The sequence below is a fragment of the Equus przewalskii genome, chromosome 18, assembly GCF_037783145.1.
Source record: "Equus przewalskii isolate Varuska chromosome 18, EquPr2, whole genome shotgun sequence".
Classification (NCBI taxonomy): domain Eukaryota; kingdom Metazoa; phylum Chordata; class Mammalia; order Perissodactyla; family Equidae; genus Equus; species Equus przewalskii.
In genome coordinates, this window is record NC_091848.1 from 10,291,285 (window position 1) to 10,317,438 (window position 26,154).

Here is a 26,154-nt window from a genome sequence, read left to right on the forward strand (position 1 = left end):
AATGCAGTTTCAGTGGAATGGTAGAGTGAAAACATTACTCGAATCAGTTTAAGAGAGACTGAGAAGAGAACTGGATGCATAGACAACCCTTTTAATGCTTTTTTCACACACTGTAATGGCTGTAAAGCAATGGGATGGAACCTGAAGGGAGAAGGGGACCAAAGAACATTTTTTTGGTCTTTGTTTTTAATGGGAAAAATTACAGCATGTTTATATCTTTATGGGAATGATTCAGCAATGAGGAGAAATTAATGACACAGAAGAATTTCTGGATCAATGGCCTTGAGTAGAGATGAAGGGAGAGGATCCAGTCCACAAATGAAGATGGAGTCATTAAGTCATACCTGTTAATGAAGGAAAAGCAGAGCAAATGGACAGGTAGATGTGAGTAGGTGGATAAATGGATGATGGTACCCTGTGGAAATTCTTTTCTGATTGCTCAGGTGAGAGTAAGGACAGGCGCAGAGACCACGGAAGTTACAAAAGAGAGAAGAAGGTATGAGAATCGCCTGGGAGACTGGAGGAAAAACTGGATGTGAGGATCCTGGCAAAGTCAGAATGGAACTGCTGGAGGATTACACAGCTTTCGGCGGAGGCAGTGGAGGTGTAAAGTAGTTGTCATGGGCTATAAGCTAAAAAGAGGAATTAAGATCTGTTGTGCTTTATTTATCTTATCTCATTCATTTTTGATAATGTTAGTCTACAATTTGGACGTGGGGAAATTCTGAGAATGCTTCGAAAAGACAAGAGTAAAAGAAATGCCTGACATGAGGCATCTTTGCCTCTATCATGGGGAAAATATCCAGAAAATTGAGACGTAATATTTTTAGGTAGTTATAGTTTTTTTAAAATTATACTAACTTGGATAGAAACAAATCAATTTGTGGATCTTTATCAAATATATTAAATTACGGTTTTTTAGTATGGAAAGTTTTTATGCTAAGTTCCAACGTGAAGTATTTTGTAGGTGAAATTGAAGTTCTAACAGAAACTTAATGTGGAGGAGGACACATTTTCAATCCTTTGATATGAAACACATTCATCAGGTTAATGAAACTTTGTCAGTCTATGGACTGCTTGGAAAAAAGGAATGAAGAGGTAAGCATGATGCTTTTTCCAAGACATGCCAAAGATCTCATTTTGAAATGAGGGTTTGAATAAAATGGTTTCCCAATTGTCTTGTTCTCTGAAGCAGTAAAGACTATGGAAGTGTTTATGTGCTTTTGGCAAACAACAAATTCTCAGTCCTCAAAAACACAACTAACATTTTTCTATTTTGGAGAAAGGTGATGTGCAAGTCACAGGTTTAAGGACCTTTTGTGTTATCAGCTCGTGAAATCAAAAATTGACAGTGTTACCTGTGTACATAGTAGGCACCCCGAGCAGACTTGGAATGAGTATACAACATAATATGACATTCTCTCCCTTTTCTTTGAAAAGTTATAGAAATCTGCTTTGAAATAAAAATCTATTATTTCTTTCTTGTGCTGAACAAGGTAGAATTCCCAGTCTTCAATTCAAAGGAGTTTTATTTGAGCAAAGTTCAAGCAGGAATTAGATAACTTCCCTTTTGCTCCTTCTGCTAGTTCAGAAACTATAGAACAGGAGCAAGCAACCAAATACAGAGGGATAAATCGCACAAATACCACTTCAACTAAACCCAAGCCAAATGTAAGCGATTCAAGAAATAATGGAACTGAAGACAGCAAACTTCAGGGATGCTGCAGACGTCTGGGCCCTCTGCTATCATTTGTGTTTCTATAGTCAAGGTTCAGTTATACCAGTTTAGACAATTCCTTGGAAACAATGTTCATTGTTACGCTGCTCCAGGAGCACAGCAATTCCTTTGATGAGCTCTAAGAGATTGGTAACAATACCTCCTAAAGGGCCAGGTTGCTAGGTAACAGCTTGTTTCCTTGGTCACGGTGAATACATGGAAGTCCCCCAAAAGAGGCTGCAGATTCTTGGTGGACAGCTCTCCTATCCCCTCCCGGGAACATGACGAAAAATGTCTTCAGAAAAATAGCTTTTTGAAGGCCAGAGGAACTTTATGCACGGGCAAGGCATGTCTGAAAGGTAAGAAAATAAAATGGTAAAAGTAACCTTAGTCACTACTTGAGAGAAAACAAGCCAATTTAGATAGGGTTACCAGATTAAATTTCATTTAGAAATGTAAAGTCATGCAACCTGTGTTACTGACGTGGTTGCTTTGGGAGAGAAGCGAATCAACAGGCACCCTCTCCCACAACACCGTGCAACCAGTTGCAAATACAGTGCAATTGATCATTGTGGTGACAGAGAGAGATGGGCTTACTGATTTAGTGATGGTGTCTCTAGATGCACAGGGTTCTTTAAGAGAGCATGTGAGAATTTCAGGGGAAAAATAGACAAGGCAGTCAAAAGGAAATATCTATTAGTTGTTCATTAATATTAGTTAATATCTATTAGTTAAGTTTAAATGAAATTACTTCCACAAAAATAGGACTTTTAGTAGCTCAATAAAACCAAAAATTAAATGAGGCCAAAACCCAATCCTTGTTTCCTCCCTCTTAAATTTCACAGTTGTTTCATAAATGTTTCTCAAAGCATACTGATAATGAGACGATATACAATTAGAGTGTGTGCAAGTTTCTTGATTTTTTTTGTCTTTATATTGGGGTATAACTTGGCTCTCATCTTTTAAAAAGTGAGATTTGCACCCTCAGCTTTCAAGATTAAATACATTGTGTTTCATGAGTGTGTGAAACTTGTTTATAACTCCCACTTACTGCCTATGGTTAAGAGAGGAATCATGTAGGAGTTTAGAGGCTGAAGAAGTTCTATTACAGAAGTTCTCTTTTTTTGGTAAACTGTGTATATCTTAAGCGGTGTCTAGATATTATGTTGATTTAATAAAAAACGGTGTCATAATTTGGAGAAATGGGCATGTGAAGCAATAGTTTTTAAATCATAGAAGTTCTGTGAAGAATGACAGACTTCGTTTTTCCCCACTTGCTAACATCCTTTAATACACTCTACCAAAAGGAGGTTTATTTGTGAGTTCTCTATAAAATGGTCTTTATGATCAGTATTATTTTTAGACTAGTAAATCTTTATAAAATTATGTTAGAGACCGTGTAAAAAGTGATGCCCAGGCTACAACTTAAACTTTGATCTTCAAATTTTGAAGGATAAAAGGAGGAAGAAAGAAGGAAGAAGGGAAGGAAAAAAGGGAAAGAAAGAAAAGAAAAAAATTTATCTTAGTGCCAGTATTTGTTCAATCACATTTCTGCACGTCATGAACAAGAGTCTTATTCACACTGCTTTCCTCATACACAGTCAAGTTCATTTGAGATCTTATGGTTTTGTCTCTATTCACAAGATTGACCCCTATCACATATTATCTTTTAGTGTCCGTATTTTTCTTCTCCCTTGTAGTGTTGCATGTGGTTGAATTTTCAAAGTTGTAACAACACAGGGAGTAGTAAAACATTCAAGTATTGAAAACCTTCTTAAGTAGCAGCTATATATGTGGTTACAATAAAGTTCTAAAAATTTCTAAACATAATCCTGTACAGGGAACACAGAGGTATCTCAGGCTTTTAATTTTGTTGAACCTTAATTTGGGGAGCGAGTTGTGTTTGTAAGAATGTGTATAGGGCTGGAGCAACAGGGACATGCAAAATTTATAAAAATAAAACATCACAAAGAATTAAAATCTGATTCATTCAGCTAGAAGTAGAGAAATGACAATTCCAGTTGTGCATTTTTCAAAATTACAATTTCTTGTTATATGGTTTTAGAATCAACACTGTAAATAATTTAGGATATATCTATTAAAATCCTAGGCTTTGGGTACTGGAATATTTTTGGAATATCTGTAAAACACGTAATTTTTCAGAACAGTTCTGAAAGGGAGCAGAATATGCCACCCCAAAATATGCCTCTTTGGCATATTGATTATTCTGAATTAAAGTTACTTAGGAAACAGCCAATGCAAGAAGGACACTCTGGCCTCCTTTGTCGCCCTGAAAACAGGAAATAAATCTCCCCGTGAAAGCTACCCTCCCTGTACCAGGAGGGTATAGGTATCCTATCACAGAGAGAGGGAATTTAGGGCAGAGAAGGCTGTGTAAACAAATCTTGTTACTTCCTCACTAATTTATTACCCCAAGCTCAAACTTCTTTGTTTTGTCAATTCTTCACAAATGTATTGTTTCTTTGTTTTAAAGGCATAAAAGCTGCTTGATTTGGTCATTTCTTTGAGTTCCATATTTTTATCTGCTCCTGTACATACAAAATTAAATTTGTTTTTCTCCTTTCATTATGTTTTATGTCAGTTTTATTATTAGACCAGCCAAAGAACCTAGAAGGGAAGAAGGGAAAAGTGTCCTGCCCCTACAGTTTATTGGTATATTATTCTTTACTTAATTTATGGGTTTAGTTCCAGGAACTTAAAATAGAGCCATGAGAAATTTTAAAACCTAGTATACCTAATTGGTCATTTCGGAAACACACATTATACTATTAAATTTCTTCCTGATTTTATGAGAATTCCATTCCAAGTACTTTCTATTATCTTATTACCATCTCTAGTATGTAGAGAGCGCAATCATTTCCATTTTTCGAATGAATAAAATATAGGCATAGAGAGGACAAGGATTCTGAATTTTAAAAAGTAAGAAGAATGGTCAAAGAAATCAAAGAGGCTGGATTGATATCTCCTTTCATCCAAGTTTAATGCTCTAGAGTCCATGGTAATTTTCCTCTAGCCCGTACTTCAGAAATGCCTGGTTTTAGCAAGATCCCACAAGACTTGATTGCCTAGTTCAATATTTCTGGGGGAGAGAAAGGGAATTTGAGGATTTGGGAAAAGTGCCCTTTGCTAACTGGAAAATGAGATTTAGCTTCCTTCCTTCTTTCCCAAATACAAAGCTCTCGTGATGCAGCACTGAATATAAATGGAATGTTTAGAAATCGAGTCATATGCGATAGAATTTTAACAAACCCAGGTGTCTGGAAGGAACCCCCTGGCCTTCCAGATGGTGTGAGCCCAACATTGCCCCCTTCAACTCAAGAGCTCAGCTGCACCTCCGAAATTAGGCCACCTGCCACTTCCTCCTTCACTCGCCTCACAAAGTTTCATAATCACCAACTTGACATTTTAATTAAACAGCCAGCACCCGTTGCAGCTGACAATTTATGAGGCTTACAAATTCGTGATTGTAAAGGACACTGCTGTCTTGTGATGAAAGGTGCTCGTGAATTGATAAGTTATATTATTGCTGTTTTTCATCCAGTGGTCTCAGCTCACCTGATCCCTTTTGTTGGCCATTCTACACTCTTTTAAACCAAGAAAAGATGGCCAATTCAGATAATGCCACCTATTTTAAAGACACTATAAATCACTGCTGACAAACGCTGTACAGTTTTAGCCACGGCACCTTCTCTGTGGCAGCTTTATATTAGAGCATTAATAATATTAATTCCTCTTTCATAAGGGTTTAGATTTGTAATTTATGATAACTGTTCGCTGCAGGCAGAAAGATTAAAAATGAGTAAACCAAAATACCAACTAAACTGCGTGTGTCTGGTTTTATTTTCTTTTCAGGAGGGGAGATAGGAGAGGATTTTAAAAACATCTTGATTTTATCTGGGATAGTGTTCTCGTAGGTTCTACTAGCGAAGGCTTAATTTTGGTTTTCAGTGAATAATAAATCAGATTTACATGTTTTACTAATAGTGCAATTATTTATAGGTAGTTAAGTGGAGCAATTGGAATAAGAAAAATCAATATTAATGATTTTCCTTAATAACAACGGCACTCTAATAATGATACAGCCTTAAGTTATTCAAAGAATCACAGTAGCTTATCTGAATCTGATTTCGATCCTAGTGGTTAAGCACACTTGGTCATTGACTTGTGTGGCTTTGGCGAGTTATGTCACCTCTCTGTGCCCCAGTTTCCTCATCTATAAAATCAAAATAATAATGTTACCCACTTTACTAGGTGATTGTAGTGATTAAATGAGTTAATCCACATAGAGCTCCCAGTACGGTGCCTAGTGCATAGCGAGCGCCCAATAAATGTCAACTATAAAATTATTCTATGAGTAATAGTAATAATTGTCGTCATAGCTGTAATGTTACAAAACAAAAACAAGATGCCCTCTCACTCAGGCAGAGTCCATGCATCTTCTGACATTAAAGATAAGGAACTGACTGTCAGAGATGCCCGGTGCCCGGCCCGATGTCACAGCCATGGCTGGTCCTCAGGCTCCTGGGACGCACAGGGCTTGTGATGTTGACTCAGTGATGTGCACAGTAAGGCAGTTATAGATGGAATCAGAGCTGGCTTAGTTACATAACCTTGAAGAAGCCCTATTTTTTAACTTTCTTTTTAAAACGAAAGGATCAGAAATTATCTTATTTTGCTGATATTTCTCCCAAACAAGCAGACTGAAGAAAAATTCCATATGGAATTTAAGATAGACGTGACAGAACACAGAAAATTTTGAGAGCGCCCCAAAGGTTTTTACCCCAAGATTCCCACACACTGCCCTTCACCACTGCACCAGCAGTAACGTGAGAATATCGGGAGGAGTCCAGACTTCGGGCCTGCAAAAAGATTTCACACTGAAAGACAATCGGACTCATCATCTACTGGTTAGAATCTTCCCAGATAAACATAGCTGCAACTCTTGACCAATCTTCTATTCATTCTGGAGAAAAACGAAACAGGAAGACAGGAGAGAGATGGTGAAGATGTTGGCTGCCCATTCACGTCTGTTGCCAAAGTTTTAATTACCTTCTATTACTAATAAATGTGTAGTAGTAATCAGGGTAATGGCATAAAGGGGTCTTCCAGTTTATTTATTTATTTATTTATTTGTTTTGAGGAAGATTAGCCCTGAGCTAACTACTGCCAATCCTCCTATTTTTGCTGAGGAAGACTGGCCTGGAGCTAACATCCATGCCCATCTTCCTCTACTTTATACATGGGATGCCTACCACAGCACAGCTTTCGCCAAGCAGTGCCATGTCTGCACCCGGGATCCGAACCGGCAAACCCCAGGCCACCGAGAAGTGGAACATGCACACTTAACCGCTGCGCCACTGGGCCGGCCCCATGGGGTCTTCCAGTTTAAACCCAAAAATCATCCAATGTAAACTAAGATGATGAGATAATTTTCAGTCACTTTTAAACTGAATTTCACCCTGAAGTGACAGCTTAATCTCAGCATACTCAAGAAGAGTATAGTAAAATCCCAATGTACTGGATCTTTCTGATCAGAGCTTTTAATTATGTGAACTTATTTTTTCCCCTGTGCCCTGCTTTGGGGAGTTCACATAAGCAAAATAAGACCATTTCTCACACTTTAGATTAAAAAATGAGAGAGCGGGAGACTTCCAGGTTTTCCATAACTCAGCCTCTCACTGCATAACCATCACTGCAGTTTAGAATCACAAAACACCAGTCACGGAAGAAAGTTTCAGCCATGTTCATTATCCTTACTTTCCTGATTTCATTTTGGCCGAAAATGGCTAACAGATTTTAATAAAGACAAATGAACCAAAAAAGTCAGTCAAACTTTCATCCTCTGTTTGTCCACTGATACAATATTCCATTTTCCCCCAATTTTTTCTCCCTGATTCTTGACCAAAACTCCACTAATAAATACCAGGATTTAACTGTTTCAGGAATAATATATTTCACACAATTTAATGTTGTTCTTCTAATGTTTGTTAATTTGTATCTATGGCAAGATACTCTTCAGTAATTTCAAGAAACTGCATCCAAACTATTAAAGAATTGCTCAAGTAGGAAAGATATGAGAGGCATATATTTTCTGACTTTTTCACATAATTAAGACAAAATTCTTTATTTTTTACTCAGTGGCAGATGGAGGAACAATTTTCTTCTTGATAATAGGGCATAGTTGTTTTATTTTTTTAATGGCATGGTAATAGTATTTCTAGAATATAGTATGATGGCTATGCTTTTCTACTGCACCAACTCAGTTAATAAATGAAAAATGAAAGACATCTCTATACTGTACTTTGTGAAGGCAACCTCAATATTCACGAGATGTATGGTTTCTTGTAAGCAAAATTGCTACAGATGCATAATAACCATGCCATAAAATATAGAATGTTGTCTCTTAAGATTCTTGGAGCCTGAAAAATGATCTATCAAGAGTAAAAAAGGGGCCAGAAATAAAGAGAGATATGATTTCTAGTTTTACTTAACATGAAAAAGCATATTTAGATATTATTTTTAAATTGGCTTAAAATACAGCACCAATTACAGAAAGAGAAACTTATAACCATTGCTGAGGAGAAAGGGAAAAGTGTGTGAATAACAATGAATAATAAACCAGAGAATTAATATAAGGAGAGCAGAAAAGACATTCTATATCTCAGTGGTCTGAAAATGGGAATACAGAGAGAACTGGACTGTTATTAAGTGAAATGGCTGAGCAGTATTTCAAAGTGAGTAAAACTGATTAAAGAACCTGACTTTTTAATTTGCTTGTCAGCAATTTGAGGAAATATAAGAGGTTTGGGGAAATTTCGGGGGATAATTGAAGCCCCAGGTTAATGAGGAGACCAACAGGGAGTTTGGAGAAAGATGTTTGTGCCAAACCTGTGCGCCAGCTCCCCTAGGAATGAGATTCCAACATGAGGGCTGACCTCCTCCTTCATGTCTCAAAAGCATGTGTGTGTGTATTTGTGTGTACCAGGAGATTCACGTTTCTAAGACGTGAAGTCTACGTAAACACCCTTACCTTTGAGGAGAATTTGTCTTATGTTACTATTAGCCGTAAAAACGTGAACAGGACTACAACATGTAAAAAGTTCTTCTGAGGGGCTGGCCCCGTGGCCGAGTGGTTAAGTTCACGTGCTCCGCTGCAGGCGGCCCAGTGTTTCGTTGGTTCGAATCCTGGGCGCCGACATGGCACTGCTCATCAAACCATGCTGAGGCAGCGTCCCACATGCCACAACTAGAAGAACCCACAACGAAGAATACACAACTATGTACCGGGGGGTTTTGGGGAGAAAAAGGAGAAAAATAAAAAAAATCTTAAAAAAAAAAAGTTCTTCTGAGATTTAGGCAAATTCCTAGGGTATCATTTATCTCTCCTCTAAATGGAAAAGTTAGTGCTTATAATTTGTTTTTATTGTTTTATACAAAGATACTTACATTTAAAGACTAAAAGAGATATACAAACACGTTAAGCATTTTTCTTTCACACAGCTCCTCAGGTCAAAACACAGGCAGTCAGAAGATCTGTCCATCAAGTTCATCATACTGTTCCGGTCTGAGTGAGTCACGCTCTAGGTCGGCTCTGTCGAGGAACAGAACATTCCATCCGCGTTTGGATTCTGGAATATCATCCCTGGTGAATATTTTTTTTTTCTTTTCCCCAAAGCCCCCCAGTACATAGTTGTATGTTCTAGTTGTTAGTGCCTCTGGTTGTGCTATGTGGGACGCCGCCTCAGAGCGGCCTGATGAGCGGCGCCATGTCCGCGCCCAGGATTCGAACTGGCGAAACCCTGGGCCGCCAAAGCTGAGCTAGCGAACTTAACCACTCGGCCACGAGGCCCGCCCCCAATCCCTGGTAAATATTTTTAATTAGCCCCTTATCTAATGATGAATTTATAAAATGTGCTTTTTCTTATATTTAACACATTTTAATAAGTGTCTAAACTTCTTCAATCTACTCTTGTAATTGGGGGGTAAAGGAAAGGTCGGTACTCAGACCCAACTCAGAGAGGAAACGGAAAGAATCGAGGGTGGAGGGAGGAAGACAGATGAGGAGATGAACAGAAACATAATGACCACAAAATCAAAAACCCCTTCCTTTCCCTCACTGAGTTCGAATTCCATCTCTAGTCTAAGATTTATCTCCTTTCTTTCTGGAATGTCCTTTGTCCAGAAGATAAAATAATCTCCCCCCAAATTTACCACTTTCAAGACTTTTATCTAATTCATTGAATTGGAATCACATGTCCTTTTTTCTCCTTTCCTTTGTGGAAATTAATAAAAGAAACCTGAACTAAAGTGGAGTCAGGATGGCCCACAGGGGCATCTCCCGTGCCCTATCACACATGGTCAGTTAGACCAAACAGGACAAGATGGATGCTTGCCATTTTAGACAGGAAGTAAAACTACTTTCCTACTGAAGGAAGATTTCTCTCCCCACCTGGCAAGAGCTCAGACAGGGAGAAACAGCGCAGCTCAGCCAATGAGAAGCTGCTGCCGCCCTCAACTGCTGTGTTCCCCCAATGGGTGTTCCTTTAGAACAGCTACTCCCTACACCTCCTTTTTCTCTGTAAAAGCAGCTCCCCACCTTTCTTTTCCAGATTTGCCTGTGATTTGCCATAGCATGCACATCCCAAATTGTAATTCTTTTGGCTATTCCTGAATAAACTCGTTTTGAGATAAAATAACAGGCAAGTTTGCTTTTTAAGTTGACACCTTCATTCACAATTGTTCCCCTTATCTCACTGGATCAAGGCGAGTTAAATTCATATGTCTGCCTCCCAAATTATAGAAAATATAGAAAATGAGTTCTTCAAGCACAAATGCCATATTTTATTTAACTCTGCATCCCCAGTGCCTGACAGAGTGCCTGACACATAGCAGGTGTATAATATATATTTTTAAACAAATGAATGAAATGAAATGAAGCATACTAGCTGCAAAAATATTTACTGATGCAATGAATTAATCAATTGATCCATCAGAATTATAAAAGGTAAAAACCAGGGTAAAACACAAATAATTCACTATTCCTTTAAGAAGAAACAACAGTCACACAACTGTAACACATTGACAACCTTAAATGAATGTAACCAAACGCAATGTCTCATTTTCCCACAATGTCAGAAACCCCAAAATCAACCACATGACTCCTTAAAAAAGTAAACAAACTGGTTTTTGTACAAAATTAGATGTCAGCTGAAAATGGAAAGTTTCTTCTCAAATACAGCTTTAACTTACATTCTTTTTTTTCCCAACAACAGCCTCATAAAATAGCACAAAAAGGCAATAGAGTGTGGCAACTCTAGAGAATTTAACTTCTAGGAAAGTTTTATTCTGTGATAGAAGTCAGAAAAAAAATTTCCAAAAGCACATAACGAGTTCAGAAAGAAGCTTCCATACTCCTATAAACTGAAAAACCAAGAATAGGCCAGGGACTACTTTCCTCAATAATCAAAATATATTTGCACTTCTTGGTTTTTTAAAGCCTCGTTCTAAAAAATGAGTCAATTCCTTGAAAGCATGTTAGTAAATCCTCAGATTATCTCAAAGAATTACTCAAGCATTAATTACCTTTTTAGTGTTGCTGTTAATGAGGTAGAGCGCTTTTGTTACTAGTTCTTTTTTTAAATGAACATATTAAGATATTTACCAGAACAACCAAGGTCATTTGGTGAATAAATAAAGAAGATAAAAGATCAAAACTAAAGGATTATTAAAAAGCCACCTCTTCCCAATTCACTTTGAGGCAGTTTTTTCCAAATTCTGCTTTGCAAGATGCACCAGTCCTAAACACTGCTCCAAGAATAAAAGTTTTTATGGTTTAAAAGTCCAAGGGAAGACCTTGTAGTATAGACTCACAAAATATATTAGTATATTAAAGGCTCTGAGAAGTCCTGCAATAAAGAGAAATGTTTAACTTGGTTTAATCCAGAGCTTCAAAAGCTTATTTAACGGTGGAAATATTTTTTATGTTAGTATTAGTCACACAAATTTACAGCTCAAGCAAAAAACAAGCGATGCTAAATGCTGCTCTGTGAGGCAAATGCAATTGTTCCAAAGACTTTAATGACATTTCTCCAAATCAAATATTCTGGGTTTGTTTGTATATGTGTGTAACATGGCTAACAGAAGAATGAAGCTATGATGTGTGTATTTAACATAATACTCTTTTCCAAGTAATATGCCTTTTTGTTTGTGTTAACTTTGAAACTGTCCTACGCTATGTAAGATACTGGGAATTTTGATTGACTATAACTGCAATAAATAATAAACAATATAGAAGTGCCCTAAATATGATCTTGGCACATATTCTGGTCAGTAATACACTGTCCAGAACAAGGAAGATGACCCAACCTGAAATATTTCATTCAATGCTGGCTACACATTTTAAGAGTAATGTCGATAAATTGGAACTCTGCCCATGGAGAACCACATGTTCTTCCCGGATATTTAATAATTTGTAAACCATGATCTGTGAGTAATAATTGTATGACTTAGGAAGGAGATGATAACTGTTATTGAACGCTTAAACTAGCAGTCACACGTGGACGGATTCTTCCAGGTAGACTCAAAAGGCAAAACTTTGACAATTGGAGCAAGTTGGAGGGTTGGGGACCCATATATTGAAGAGCCTTTAACAATTAGAACTGTTCCAACATGGAGTGAAATTCCTCATGAGATAATAAATATTAAAGGACACTTCATAAGAAATGTTATAAAGTGGCTTCATGAATGGGTCCATACATTTATTTCCACTGTCATTTACTATCAAAATAAATCAGTTGCGATGTGAGAGATGCAAACTTGAATAAGAATACATAATGTAGATTGGACTAAGATGGCTTCTATGACCGTACCATTGGATACTTGGAGTTCAATTTCGCTGAACATTTGGCATGGATTTGCATGACTTTTACAAATAAAAGCAAATGAATTCCATATTGCCAGATAATATTTCTCTTTTCTCTTATTTTAAAGCTTCCATCAGATTCTTTTAAGTACATCACTTGGCTCGAAGTAGAACAACATGACATTCAAGGGAGTCAACTGCGTTGCCCAAGGGTAAGAGAAGGTAAAAGGACAAATGTGTGTCTTCTTTGTGTGCATGCTCTGAGCAGATTTTTTTGCAGATTAAAAGACACTACTTGAGGAAAAAAAAGATATTACTTGGAGGCAGAAAAATAGCATCATCTTCTGAAACTTTGCAGAAAATAGGTTCTTATGTTTTAACTCTCTCACCTCTATTTACAGCTAAGTGCTGACTCTTATTTTTAAAATATTAGTAAATAGTACTAGTAGAGGTAAATTCAAACTGTCCTTTGGGGACCTTAGAGAGAATATTTTTCAATGAGCAAGCAATTATGGGGAATTAGGAAAGCAGGAGACCAGAGGAAGTGGAGGCCATGTGTGTCACACGTGTAAGGAGTTCATCAGCAAAAGGAAGAGAGGGCAGCATCAAGGGCTAAAGTGGGCAGGATTTGGTTGGTTCTTAAACTTTAGCGTGTGGACAAGTTACCTGGTGGTGTGTGAAATGCAGATTCCAAGGCACAACTCGCGAACAATCTGATGTAGTTAGTATGGAGTGGGACCCTGGAATCTGCATTTGTGAAAATTATCACAGGAAATCCTGTCGCAGATGATCTGAGGGCAATGCTATGAGAAACGCTGGTTTAGCAGGTTTGGAGAGAGAGAGGGAGGGAAGAAATTTGACTAGAAAGTGAAAAGATTGATAAAGTAAAGATGCTGACATTAATGTGGGGAGGCAGGTGGGGGAGTGGTTGATGACTGTGCTACAATGAGGCAAAAAGCAATTGTATTCTGAGCAGAAGTGGAGAGATGAGGTTTAACAGGGAATTGCTAAACTGAAAAAATTGGAGGGGATGACAGAAGAATAAAATTAGGCGTAAACTGAAAATGAGCGTGTGTAAAGAGGGTCCAGTGGCCTCCCTCCTTCCCTGATTTAAGTGGCCAGGTTGTGTGCTGAGGTGATCGCTCAACAAAAGCACTCCTGCGGACCGAGCACAGGGCCCATTCATGCAGAGGACATCATCGCTCTGCAGAGATAAGGCACATTTTCCTTCCATAGATCATTAACAATGCCCAATCTCTCTCAAGCGACTAGTCGTAAAAGGAATGGAGCACAATCTAGGGGAGGAAAACACTGGAAAATCCCATCACTGCAAACCATGAAAAAAATAGATAGCCCTTGTTCATTGCCTTGAATTTTGTTTAGGTATTTTTTGTGTAAGATGGAGAACAAGCGCTTTTCAAAAGCGTTCTGATGAGAATTACCCTCCTTCTAGACTAGCTCCTGAAACACTCGTCAAAACTACTTCAGCTGATCTCAGTTGCCCCAGTTGTACATCCAGAAAGAGTTCCTGAGAAAAGAAACGTTATCTGGTGTTTGATAAACAGCAATTTCCCGAGGCTTTGATGGCCAGCTCAAGACTGACTTAACTCCTCCCAATTCAACGAAGCAAGAGAGCAAACTCGTGGTAGAAGTCTTTTAAACAATAGAAGCTTTCTGTTTGAAAATCCCTCAGCACACTCGTTCAATCACTGCTGTTAGGAGTTACAAATCCAGAGAGGGAACAAAATACAAGCTCGGAGATAGTGGGTCAAAGCCAACATCCTGGGCTGTCAGGGAGCCCAGCTGTAGTTCTCAGCAGCTAAGATACATCTTCAATAACCAACGGGGTCTGAGTGAAAAAAAGAATCCCCTTTAATACAACTCCTCACAGTGGAAGGGACCTTTGGCCTCTAACTTTAAAGAAATCTTTGAAAGCTGCTTTAAAAAGAAGTAATTGAAAGAGCAGATCGATACAACTCACACAAACAATACAGGGCAGAGTTTAATAACTCTCAGATATCTATTGCACAAAGAAGGCTACCAAATTTGGGGGGAGGGGTATTAAAGACGATAGAACCTACGGTCTCCCCAGTCGAATATTGGTTGTTCCAGTTTTTCTAGTTCTATGATTTTTAACTCCAATCGTCCTAATCAATGAAGAAGATAATTTCCTAGCACATGAAGATGTTGTTCATAAATTGGTTGGGATACTTCCGCCCTCAGGGTTAGGTGATTGCCTGGGTGGCAACAGTACAGTTCATTATGAGGGGAGCGCCTGAAAGGGAACTTGGCTTCCACCTGTGCCTCACGGAAGAAATGATGTTTGTGTCAAAATAATGAGATGTTGGACTTTTTCTCTTGTTGCCTTCCATAAGTCCTTCACAAATGGACTCATTATCTCCCATTATAGCCCGGACAAACCTGCCACAAAGGCAATGTTGGTTCCTGATGCCTTCAGTATCCTCTTGTTTTCTTTTCACCTTCGAAATGAGGGGAATCATGCATTGCAGAAAAATAGAGTAGGGAAAGTGTGTACAAAGAGTACCAGGTATGACTCATAGAAATACAATGTGTTAGAGTTGGGAGGGAATTGAAATCATTTAGTTTAGGATTGCTGTCAGGGGCCTGGTTGACAGTACAACCCAGTGAATCTTGCCTGGGGAACACAATACAGTGTAGGGGTCTATGGCAATATGAAAGCATATGTTGGTCTACGATAGTGTTTTAGTATTAGAAAAGTATCAGAAATGAGTCTTTTTACAAAGCATTATGAACTTTGAACAAACATATTTTCTTATCAAATTGAGCTCATGTTGGGCCCTTGATTCTAGTGTTCCTGTATTTTTGCAGATGTGGAAAACTGAAGCTCAGAAAATTAAAATTAGTCATCTGGAGTCACACAATTACCTAGCACCCAGCTCCAGACAGGAAACAGGATATCCTTTCCCTAACCCTGGAAGTTTTGTGCAAACCTGATTTGGAGGACAATCAGGTTGGAAAATAGTGGGAAATGAGTTTGGAAATGGAGATTGGGATAAGATTGTGGAAAACCTTGCTTGACATGCTAGGATTTTCCATCTTTATTTGGTAGGCAATAAGAAGTTTCTGAAATGTTTTAAACATGAGAGTCCTATGGTGAAAGCTGTGTTCTAGGAAGGCTGGATGGCAATTTGTATTATTTATATGGAAGGAGAGAAGATTGCAAACAAGGAGAGCCAAGAGAAGGGAGTTACTTACTTCCTACAGGTAGGAAGATACGAGGGTCTGGATGTTGAAAAGGAAGAGAAAGATTCTCAAGGGGAAAACTTATAGGACCAGGTAGTTAATTGAATTGAGAGACAAAAGAGAAAGAAAGTCAGAGTGACTTTACATTCTCAAAGAGAAAATCATATGAAGATTAAAGTCACTATACTGGTGATTTTTCTCACTTGCCTGGGCTAGAAATAATTTACGTAGTGTTAAAAGTTAACTCATTTTGTTATTGCTCACACTACTTGGCCGTAATATGGGTCAAATCATGTTTTGCTCAATCTTAATATTGGAACGGAAGTTGAAAACAAGCGGCCAAGTATCAAGTGACAACATCAGCCCTGTTGCCCTAAACCTACCTCCAGGGTCTGCCTTGTGATTTTTGCCTAGGACCCCCTGCGGAAGAGTTACTCCTCCAACAGGAGAAGTGTCCCTTGCCTCCACGGAAAAGAGTCCTTGACAAAAACAAATGGGAAACATGGCTACAGGAAAACTGGGAGGACTGCACGGTGAGAGCTAAAAAAAACAGAAAAAAACCTATTTTTCTCATTAATTAAATTATGACACCTCTTTTTGTTGGTTTGTTTGTTTACGGGCAATTACTAGCATAAATATCGAAACTTGGAGCATCTTTTCAGAGTTTTCTCTACAACCAGTGGTGTTTGGGCTTCTCCACTCTTTTTTCACTCCTTCGTCATCATGACATGTTACTCATTTTCTAAGCTTTATTTTATCCTGATATTGCTGAACTTTGTTTGAAAAAGTTTAAAATAGTTGAGAGTGAAGTTGTTCCTATTGATAATTAAAAAAATCAAAGTTTGGGCAATAATCCTTATCCGTGAGTTTATGATGCAATCTGCAATCCCTCGAACGATGCATCAAGCCAAAAGTTTGGATCGGCTGAGGCAGCCAGCCTGGTCCGAACAGAGCTATCCTGGAACAAATCAAACTTCTCACCGATGAAGGATATGAGCTGTGATTTCTTGGTGCTAAAAAGGAGGCAGCTGAGGAAGCCACTAGCATTGAAACCGCCCCTGCCATTAGTCAGCCTGACCACTTCAAAGCTACGGGGCTGTGATCACTCAGGCTTCTGATTCTGCTTTGGATCGAGTCACGTTTAGACAGAGGACTGAACTGGGAAGGATAAATGTTGTAGCCATAAAAGAATACATCAACTTCTTCACAACAGAGTGGGATGCCAATATTTTTGGTTTTCAAAGCGATCAAAGTGTGTGTGAAGATTTTAGGAAGGCTTCCAGAAACTAGACTGAATTTAAATCCTGGTTGTTAGGGTCTCCTCACGCCTCTTTTGCTCCACAGATTGATCCAATGTGTCGCAGAATTATAGAATGAGGGGGTGAGAAGGAGTTTCAGAGATGGTCTGCTCTAAACCCCTTCCTTTCAAAAAGAGAAGGGAAGTCCAGAAAGAGACACGATTTGCCCAAGGGTACACAATATGAAAATGGAGAATATTACTTCCCTGCACAATATTTTCTTTCCTTTTTTAAATTAATTTTAAATTATTCATATATAATGGATGAATACATTCTACTCTTAAAAATTTAAACCATACACCTATTTATTTATTTATACCTAGATCTTTGACCTCCCCTCCCAGAACTCTCTGTAGAGGTAACCATTTCAGTGTATGTGTGCATTCACTCTTTATAGCTGCCATTTAAACTGCGGATATATTGTGAAGGCCAATGCAGCCCTGCTAACAAATTTTCTTAGAAAATATAATTAGCCTTAAGGTAACTATACTCTAAGAGAATAGCTAAGGAAACTCCGAACTATCATAGAAAACTGGGAAATAGTGGTCAAAAATAACCTCTCTGAGGAGATGGCATTTAATAGAGAAATGATATACATACTCTTTTATCATTTCTTAAGTTTTATTTCAAAATTAAGACCTTTTAGACTTTTGGAAAGGGGAACTTAAAGTATCAAATTTTATAATGTTTAATGTCTAAAAATATTCAGACTTTATCTTTTTTAAAGATAGAGACATCATATTTCCTTAAAAAGAGTAAATTATTTTGCTTCGCATTTTCAAAGAGGGGATTGTCATTTTATTCGATAATTTTTATTGACGGAAATTGATGGTAAAATTGTGGAAATAGAAAAGTTAACTTCCAGGAACAGAGTTTACAAGAGCAATGCTACCACCGAGAGTGGTTTTAATTTCCTTTACATCAAAGTTGACTGATGTTAAAAGTGAAAATAAAATAGCCACTATCTTTGAATATATCAGCCCTTTTTAGGTATGAATCCCTAATTACTTTAAAACAAAATCATAATTTTTATCTTTCAAATGATGATATCTTCCTCTGAAATTTTTATAAATGTGATTTCTGAATATTTTCAAGGAGGGTAAGGATAAACTAATCATTTAAATCAGTAAATCCCAAACAAAGCTTTAGCCCCTCGCTCTCCAACTAGAGAATTTCAAAATCTGTTTGAGGAGCCTGGCCCCTCCACGACCCCCTCCCCAAACCTTGCACACAATTCTAATCAGGATGCTGCCGGGATCTTCACCCCCACCCCCCACCTTGAGAATCTCTATCACATCATTGCGTTTGGATGTGTGACTATTTTAGAGGACCAAAATAAAAAGGTGAGAACTACTGGTTTAAATAACATATACAACACATTTTTAATTAATAAGTATTTTAAAAAGTTGACAAAGAACTTGCTTTTTCTTTTTATTTGTTTTTCCCTTCAGAATTTGAACCTTTCATTTCAGGATTTGGGGGACCCTTATCAACTTGCAAATTTTAATAGGATTCTTAGAAGACTAATTCGAGTGGAAACCCTTTGGTTAGTGGATAATTCACTGGTGGATTTAAGTGCCATAAGACTGCCAAGGTACCTGTTCCCTAGCATGTCCAGCTACTAAGTTAAAGTCAAATCTTCACTATTTGGGTACATGTGACCATTGTCTGTACCTATTGTGACTTGCCTCGTGTAGTCAGGTGTTAAGATGGAAGCGTTAAATGATGCCTGGGCAAGGCAAAAAGGGAAACTTATACATCAATATGTTACACTTTAGAGGGAAAAAACTCTATTCTTTTCCAAATTAACATTGTTATTATCAATTTTTAGAGGAGTAATTTGTAATCATAGAATCATATTGGCAGAAAAGCTTGCCATGTTCCTTGCATTGTAAAATTGGAAAAGCAATTTAATTATATATAAATTCTCGTTGTAAGATAGTGATTTTTAGTCAGTCTTATTTATTGAGCATCTATGGGGAAAGACCCTACGGGTGGTTGACAAGAGTCTTGGTTTCAGGGTGGGTTACATTCTAACGGAGGGATGGGGTTGCCAGTCAGAGCAGTGACAGAAACAAACTAAAGATTTTTTAAATTATATGGACAACTTGGTCCTCCAAGAACCCCAAACTCCTGATGTTAAGGATAATCTGCCTCTTTGCTCAGGATTGCTCGAGTGCCCCTTTTTTTTTCTGCATGGAATGATTTTCCTTAAGCTAACATCTGTTGTCAATCTTCCTCTTTTTTTTCTTTTCCTCCCCAAGTCCCAGTGCATGGTTGTATATCCTGGTTGTAAGTCTTTCTAGTTCTTCTATGTGAGTCACCACCACAACATGGCAACTGGCAGACAAGTGGTATGGTTCTGTGAGCAGGAAATGAACCCGGGCCACCAAAGCAGAGTGAGCTGAACCTTAACCACCAGGCCATCAGGGCTGGGCTTGAGCATCCTTTTGGTAGAGAGCTGCCTTCTGCTTCACCAGGCAGAATGGGCAGGTGGAGCGAGCTTCGGCAGCAATGAGAGGGGCAAAGATCCTCAGGAGAGAGTTAGGAAATGAGGGAAATTGAGCAGCCACAAGAAGGATGGGTGGAGCCTAGACCAGGATAATGTACCTCCCTGAGCCTGGACTGAGACAGGGCAGCAAAAAGAGACCATCACATCTGCACAGGAGAGAGAAACACTCTGGCAGACGGGGTGGTGTCAGAATAGGCCATGTGTCTGGGAGTTTTCCATCACTTTCAAAGCCCCTTTGGAACTTTAGACAGACTCACATAACATTTGATTTTATTTACATTCTTTTTAAACAACAAATTTAAAAATACCTAAATAAAAATTTTCAAAATAAGCTTAATATCACTACCTTAAATAAGATACCAGTAGCTTTTGCTGTTGATTTATTCCATTTTTTGTTTTTGTTTTTGTTTTTCAGCCAGACTCTCTTCTGGGGATACGATAGTGATGCATTAGTTGTATTTTTCTAATACACATTAAAATAAACATACAACATAAAACTTTTTAAGAGTCACATAGTATACCTTAGAAACACTGAATTAGAAGTTCGTTTACTTGGAGTATCTGAACTTGATTTGATCCAGGTCAATAAACTTCAAAATCTTTGGCATTCTATGTAAAGAAAAGAAAAGAAAAGAAAAAAACCACAATCATTAAAGAAAAGACTTAACCCAGTTTGTCTGTTCTTTTGGCCTTTCTTTAAAAATAGACTATATAATATAAAATTATACAATTGCAATTCAGACTTTACAACTGCCAAATCAATGTATCAAAGGAGAAAAATAAATTAACGCATGTATATCCATGGCCTCCTTCCCTCTGCCCCAAGGGAGAAACCACACTTGGTTTGCAATCTTTTCCCCTACCATCATCCTGCTGACTGGGGATCTGCAATGGGGTGAGTCTGAGAGGCTGAGTGTGTGGCAGGATAGATACTGAAACAGAGAACGACCCTCAGAAGAGAAAAGAACCAATTTCAGAGAACGGAGATGGGGGCAGAGAGACAGCAGCTCTTGGACTGCGTTCTCAATTAGAAATTGTCCTAGTATTAAAGTGCTCCTAAAGATGACGTAGAACCTTGGGAAGAGTAGAAAGCAAAAGGTTTAAAAGATATGATTAGGACTGTGTAAAATATCCATATGGAGAGGGAGTGGAAGGAAACAAAGAAAACGAAAATAACAGATGTGAAAAAACTGACAATGAAATCTGAGTGGGTTCAAACTGAATTTGTTTCTCTAATTCTGCCATGGGGCAGTCTCCTCTGCTTAGCACCATCTTTACCATCAGCAGTAATGATTTACCAAGTGTCTTCGTGAGGTACGAGGCCCATAAATAAGTACCCTGTGTTTCTCTCAGGGTATTAAATCCCAACTTCTACATAAAGGCATTTTTCCTTAAGGCAAGGTGTTGGCATAGATTTTGAATCATTTTCTCTATGTGCACAGACTTACGCAATTACGGTTTTAAGGCAAAACTATTGAGAAGCATTATCTATCAGAAAAATGTATTAACCGAAACGCCTAACATGCACTTCTCCTAAGGATACCTTTTTAGTTTTCTTTTATATAAAAAAGGCTTTTTTCCTGATTTAAGATGCTATTTTCTCATATAGAATTTAAGAACAGAAAAGTAGAAAGAGAGAAAAATAGCCATAATCTCACTACTTAGAGGCGATGCTCTTTAGAAGTTCCCTGCGGCTGTGGTGAACTTTTATGTCGCTGAGATGATGTGCAGCCGTCCGCGCTTTCCTTCAGGATGGACTGAGACTGCACCACGGACCAGTCTTTGCCAAGTCAGGTTATAAACTGGAAAAGAAAAGAGATTCCTGCACTCAGCAAGCGTACAGTCCCATATATCCTGCTTATTTTCTCTTAATACTTTAATCCAAATATTTCTCTTTTCTTACAAACCGCATTTGTAAGAAAACACCGTCGCTCCTCTGAGGGGTAATGATCTGGGTGAGGCATGCTGTCCCGTGCAAGATTTGGTAGTTAACCATCTTCTTTAGGAGACAAATGACAGGATGTTTATATTTTGTATCCAGCTGCAGAGTTTTAAATATGAACAAAAACTATCTCACATCCTTCAAGCAATTGCCAAAGATGCCTCAGATACAGCACTTATCGTTGGCTGAAAACTACATTGAGACTCTGACCGGGCTCTCCCGTTTACGGGGCGCTCCGCTAGAATCCCTCGTGCTCAAGAGGAACCCTTGTGAGTTTCACCAACATTACCGGAAACGGTAAGGCCCCAAACGCCGGAAGTCACCTTTTGTACTTCATTGAAAATTATACTTTTGGCAGTTGTTACTCTCTTGCTAAGATCACTCAGCAAATATATATAGTATCTACTACTTGTTGAACATTTCCTGCTTCTGATCTCACCTAAAGAACTTTGAACTGATATTTTGCCTTTTTAAAAATCTTTAATATGGGGGCCGGCCCGGTGGCGCAGCGGTTAAGTTCGCACGTTCCGCTTCTCGGCGGCCCGGGGTTCGCTGGTTCGGATCCCGGGTGCGGACATGGCACTGCTTGGCAGCCATGCTGTGGTAGGCGTCCCACGTATAAACTAGAGGAAGATGGGCACGGATGTTAGCTCAGAGCCAGGCTTCCTCAGCAAAAAGAGGAGGACTGGCAGTAGTTAGCTGAGGGCTAATCTTCCTCCAAAAAAAAAAAAACAAAAAACAAAAACAAAAAAAAAAAACAAAAATCTTTAATATGCTCTGCTCTTGTTTAATTTGTGATTGCTATACAAATTTTAGGCTCCTCTTGTAATGTGACTTGACATATACAAAAATGTTTCATTTTAGGCCTTCTAATTCTATGCATTTTCTCTCATAATGTTTAATATATATTATGTCTTCTTAAAAACTTCTAAATACAAATTCCTTTCAAGGTCCATGTGACGATGCTATAAATTGTTTATTCTCTGGTTTTATTTTCACTCCTTTGGGCCACAGGGGCACCATTAAGTGAATACAAAGAAGTAATTGATTCAGTCTACTCTAGTGATTGAAAGAGCTTGAAAACCCGCCAAGAATAAACCATTTTTATTCCTTTGTCACTACTGGGAACATTCCTAATGATAATAATGGAATCTAAACAAGCTTGGAGTGTGCATCAAGTAATATGCCCACCTATAGAATTCCAGCCAACTTCCCAGCACCACTATTATTGTACTTAAGGGAATTAAAAGGGTACAAACAAGCAATTGAGTTCTAGAACCTACATTTATTCAAATGACCACGTCATCTTCTCTATCAGTTTGAATCTGTCATACGAAAGCTTAGATCGTCTCTAGATTCCATTCCTGTTGTGGGATTACAATCCTTCATCTACATCCAATTTCAATAAAAGACAGAGTTCTCACTACCATCCTTTCTCACACTGCCGTTTTCCCATGACAGGAACTATATTCCAGAGGCCTAGATGACATTAGACTCTTCGACTGCTGATGTACAATGAAAAATTGTCAAAATAAAAATTCTAATCTCTGTTGTTCCTCCATAAATCTCATTATTGCACTTGCTCCCCCGTGACTATAGTCTGAAAGCAAAACTTCATGTTCTGTAATAATAAATTCTCAAATTGCTTTTACATGACATTGAAATCCACCAGCACAGTTGCTTTAATATTGAACTAATATTTAACCACAGTAATGTTTTCAAGTTTAAAATTATATTTCCTGCAGTCAGAGGAGGTTTAGCTGGACATTTCAACATCATTCATTAAAAAAAGCGCATTTCTAGTCATAAAGATAATTTATTAGTATTGTATTTCAGTTTTGCTAATTTATATGCAGGATTTATAAAACATTTCGGTCCCAACTCAGTCACTTGCCTCCCTTCAAAGAATGCCTTACAACAATAGTAGTAAGATTAATTGTCTGAAATCTGATATGCCCTGAGGTCTCACTATAAATCTGTCTTCAAAATTCATGATGTGGTATAGAATTATGTGGGAATGAAGGATATAATGAGGTTCTTCTATTTTTGTAGTATTAATTCTATTGGGTTGAGTCCAAGGTTGATACATACTGACATTCAAGCTATAAAAAGCCAGGTAGTATTGACTTAGGTAGTCCAGGGTTACTTTACAAAAAGATGTGGTCATTTTAAACTATAAGGAAAGGATTTAAACATCCACTCCTGCTGAGGAACTAAGCTGAAGCCTCAAATTCGTCCAAATTTGGGTTCGGTTACCTAGCCGAAAGTCCACACTGTAAGGATTATAACAGCTTCCATTTTGTCCCGGGGTGACTTTCTGTTGAGGATTTGGTCCAGAGCTTCTGCAACCCTTTACATCGTGATCAGAATTTTCGGGTGTAAGATTTGTCCTGATGATTGTCCCCTAGAATTGTGACTGTCTCTCCCTTCCTCCCTTGTTTCGGATCCTCCAATGAGAAGGCAGCACAGTTCCAAAGAGAAAGTTCTTAATGACAGAGCTAATAGTGTAAGTCCCAGGAGGTAGAGGGCAGCCCCACCCACTTCCTGGGACACACAGGCAAACCCTTCTACAGTTCTCCAGAAGTCAGTGTGATCTTAATTCACCATAGTTTGACTTTATGAAAAGACGTAATGGCTAGGTGTTCCTGCGAGCTAAGTCTGAACATTGGGGCCAGAAGACTTAGATTTAATCTTTGTTCTGTCACCTACGGGCTTTAAGATCTTGGATAAGTTACTTAAAATGGGGGATAAAAACCAACTTGACAGAGCTATTGTGAGGATTAAATGAGATAACGTGCAGACAGCACTTAGCACTAAGAAAGTCAGGCAGCCAATGAGAGCTTTCAAGGAGGTCAGCACCATCATTAGTTGACTTGGCATGTCTGCTGAGAGGTTCCAGTATCTTCCATCCTGGGCAAATCCTAGTGCCATCCATTTCCTCTGGCCTGAGCCCCCAGAATTCCCAGACCTAGAAAAACTGTCCACTCGAAAGAAAATGCTGCTTTGTCACACTGCTAGGTGTATGACACTGTTTGACTGGGCTGACATGAAGGACGCCTCCAGAACCTGGAAGTGACTGTCTGAATTTGAAATGTGAGCTTCAAAAATGCTCTCTGTCAAGAGAAAATAACTCAGAATGATATTATTTTCCACCGCTTTCTTGCACTCCTCAGTCAAAATTCTTCCTTAACTATCGCTAAACAACATGGGCTTGCTTTACTTTTTCTTTTTTTTTTTTTAAGCTTTTAACTTTATAATGTGCACATATATCATGATCTCCTTCTTTCCCTCATAGTTAGTTGGCTAAATCCACTCATTGATTTTTTTTTTCCTTTATAGGACTTTGTAAAAACTGGAATGAAATTCTATTATAAAAACAGACTGTATGCGATCCCACTTCTCTGATCAATGCTTACAATCTGCTGAGCCATCTGGTAGCTCCCTGCAAGGCCAGGCTACGTCAGGGTCATCAGCTCAATGAACATAAATAGTATTTTATTGCAATCCCATTGCAAAGATAAAGAAAACAGGAGAAACTAAGAGCCACTCATATTTCTTTTAACAATAGGCAAAGTCCACTCATTTATAAAGAGAGTAAGTGAAATACAATGCTTTTGTTTAATATAGTTACTTTTTTTTTCATTTTTATTTTAGAGTGTTCTCCTGTTTGCCAAACTTAAAAATGCTGGATGGGATCCTGAAACTACCTGAAGATTCTTCACCACCAGAAACCAGTATTTTTTCAAAAATGTGTATTTTATCTTAATGCAATCTATATAGAGAGAAAGTAACCACCATTGTCTCTAAAAGCTAATAAACACAAGAAATGCATGACTAAGTATTGCTCCTTATTCTATCGATGTTTATATACATTGCTTTCCTTTAAACCAGTGATCTCCAGTTTTTTAAAATTCTATACTCCTATCAGTAAATAAACTTTCAGCACACACATATAACTATTAGTTTTTATTCAGAAATTGTATAGGTAAAATACAAGATAAATATATAAAGTATATTTTAAAACATTAGAAAGTGAAGATCTTTTTTTTTTTTTTTAAAGATTGGCACCTGGGCTAGGAACTGTTGCCAATCTTTTTTTTTTTCCTGCTTTATCTCCCCAAACCCCCCCCGTACACAGTTGTATATCTTAGTTGCAGGTCCTTCTGGTTGTGGGATGTGGGATGCCACCTCAACGTGGCCCGACGAGCGGTGCCATGTCCCCGCCCAGGATCCAAACCCTGGGCCGCCACAGTGGAGCGCTGGAACTTAGCCACTCGGCCATGGAGCTGGCCCCGAAACTAGAGATCTTTAAGTGATAGGATAAAAATTTAACATGAATAAGGACTCTAAGGTTCCCCTCCACACTCCAGGGACTCAGCTGGTCCACCCTCAGGCTGTGAGCCCCCTGCTTTGAGAATACTACTTTAAATATCTGAACCCATCAAGAGGAAAAGGGAGTGTGTTATTTTAAACCACATGTATTGGAGTCTTCATTTTAAATGTTGTCACTCCTTAGTGACTTTCACACAATAAAAATTTGTGAAGGTCCTGGGCCACATGCTGTTCATTAAATACTTA

The 26,154-nt window shown here is 38.3% G+C and overlaps 1 protein-coding gene and 1 long non-coding RNA gene across 6 annotated transcripts; one reads left to right on the plus strand and one right to left on the minus strand.

The window, feature by feature from the left end:
- Positions 1–1,939: 1,939 nt before the first annotated feature.
- Positions 1,940–23,980, minus strand: LOC139076984 (uncharacterized). Of its 2 annotated transcripts, XR_011529068.1 has the most exons (5): positions 23,833–23,980; positions 21,293–21,436; positions 20,156–20,243; positions 9,185–9,329; positions 1,944–2,069 (listed from the first exon to the last, which is right to left on the minus strand). It is a non-coding gene; the product is annotated as an uncharacterized lncRNA (long non-coding RNA). The 2 variants fall into 2 exon arrangements; XR_011529069.1 differs by lacking the exon at positions 9,185–9,329 and having other exon boundaries at positions 1,940–2,069; positions 23,833–23,969.
- On the plus strand, positions 1,940–25,414 carry LOC139076983 (acidic leucine-rich nuclear phosphoprotein 32-related protein-like). 4 transcript variants are annotated; one of them, XR_011529067.1, is made up of 5 exons: positions 1,940–2,076; positions 9,239–9,383; positions 12,728–12,821; positions 21,676–21,873; positions 25,231–25,414. XR_011529067.1 is itself a non-coding variant. In XM_070582312.1 (5 exons), exons 3-5 carry the CDS (start codon positions 12,777–12,779, stop codon positions 25,340–25,342), a joined length of 345 nt encoding a protein of 114 aa, XP_070438413.1. In that variant the 5' UTR covers positions 1,940–2,076; positions 9,239–9,383; positions 12,728–12,776; the 3' UTR covers positions 25,343–25,414. The 4 variants fall into 4 exon arrangements, 3 of the variants coding, with proteins under 3 accessions (XP_070438413.1, XP_070438411.1, XP_070438414.1); XM_070582312.1 differs by having other exon boundaries at positions 12,728–12,811; XM_070582310.1 differs by lacking the exons at positions 21,676–21,873; positions 25,231–25,414 and adding an exon at positions 16,239–16,418.
- Positions 25,415–26,154: the final 740 nt, after the last annotated feature.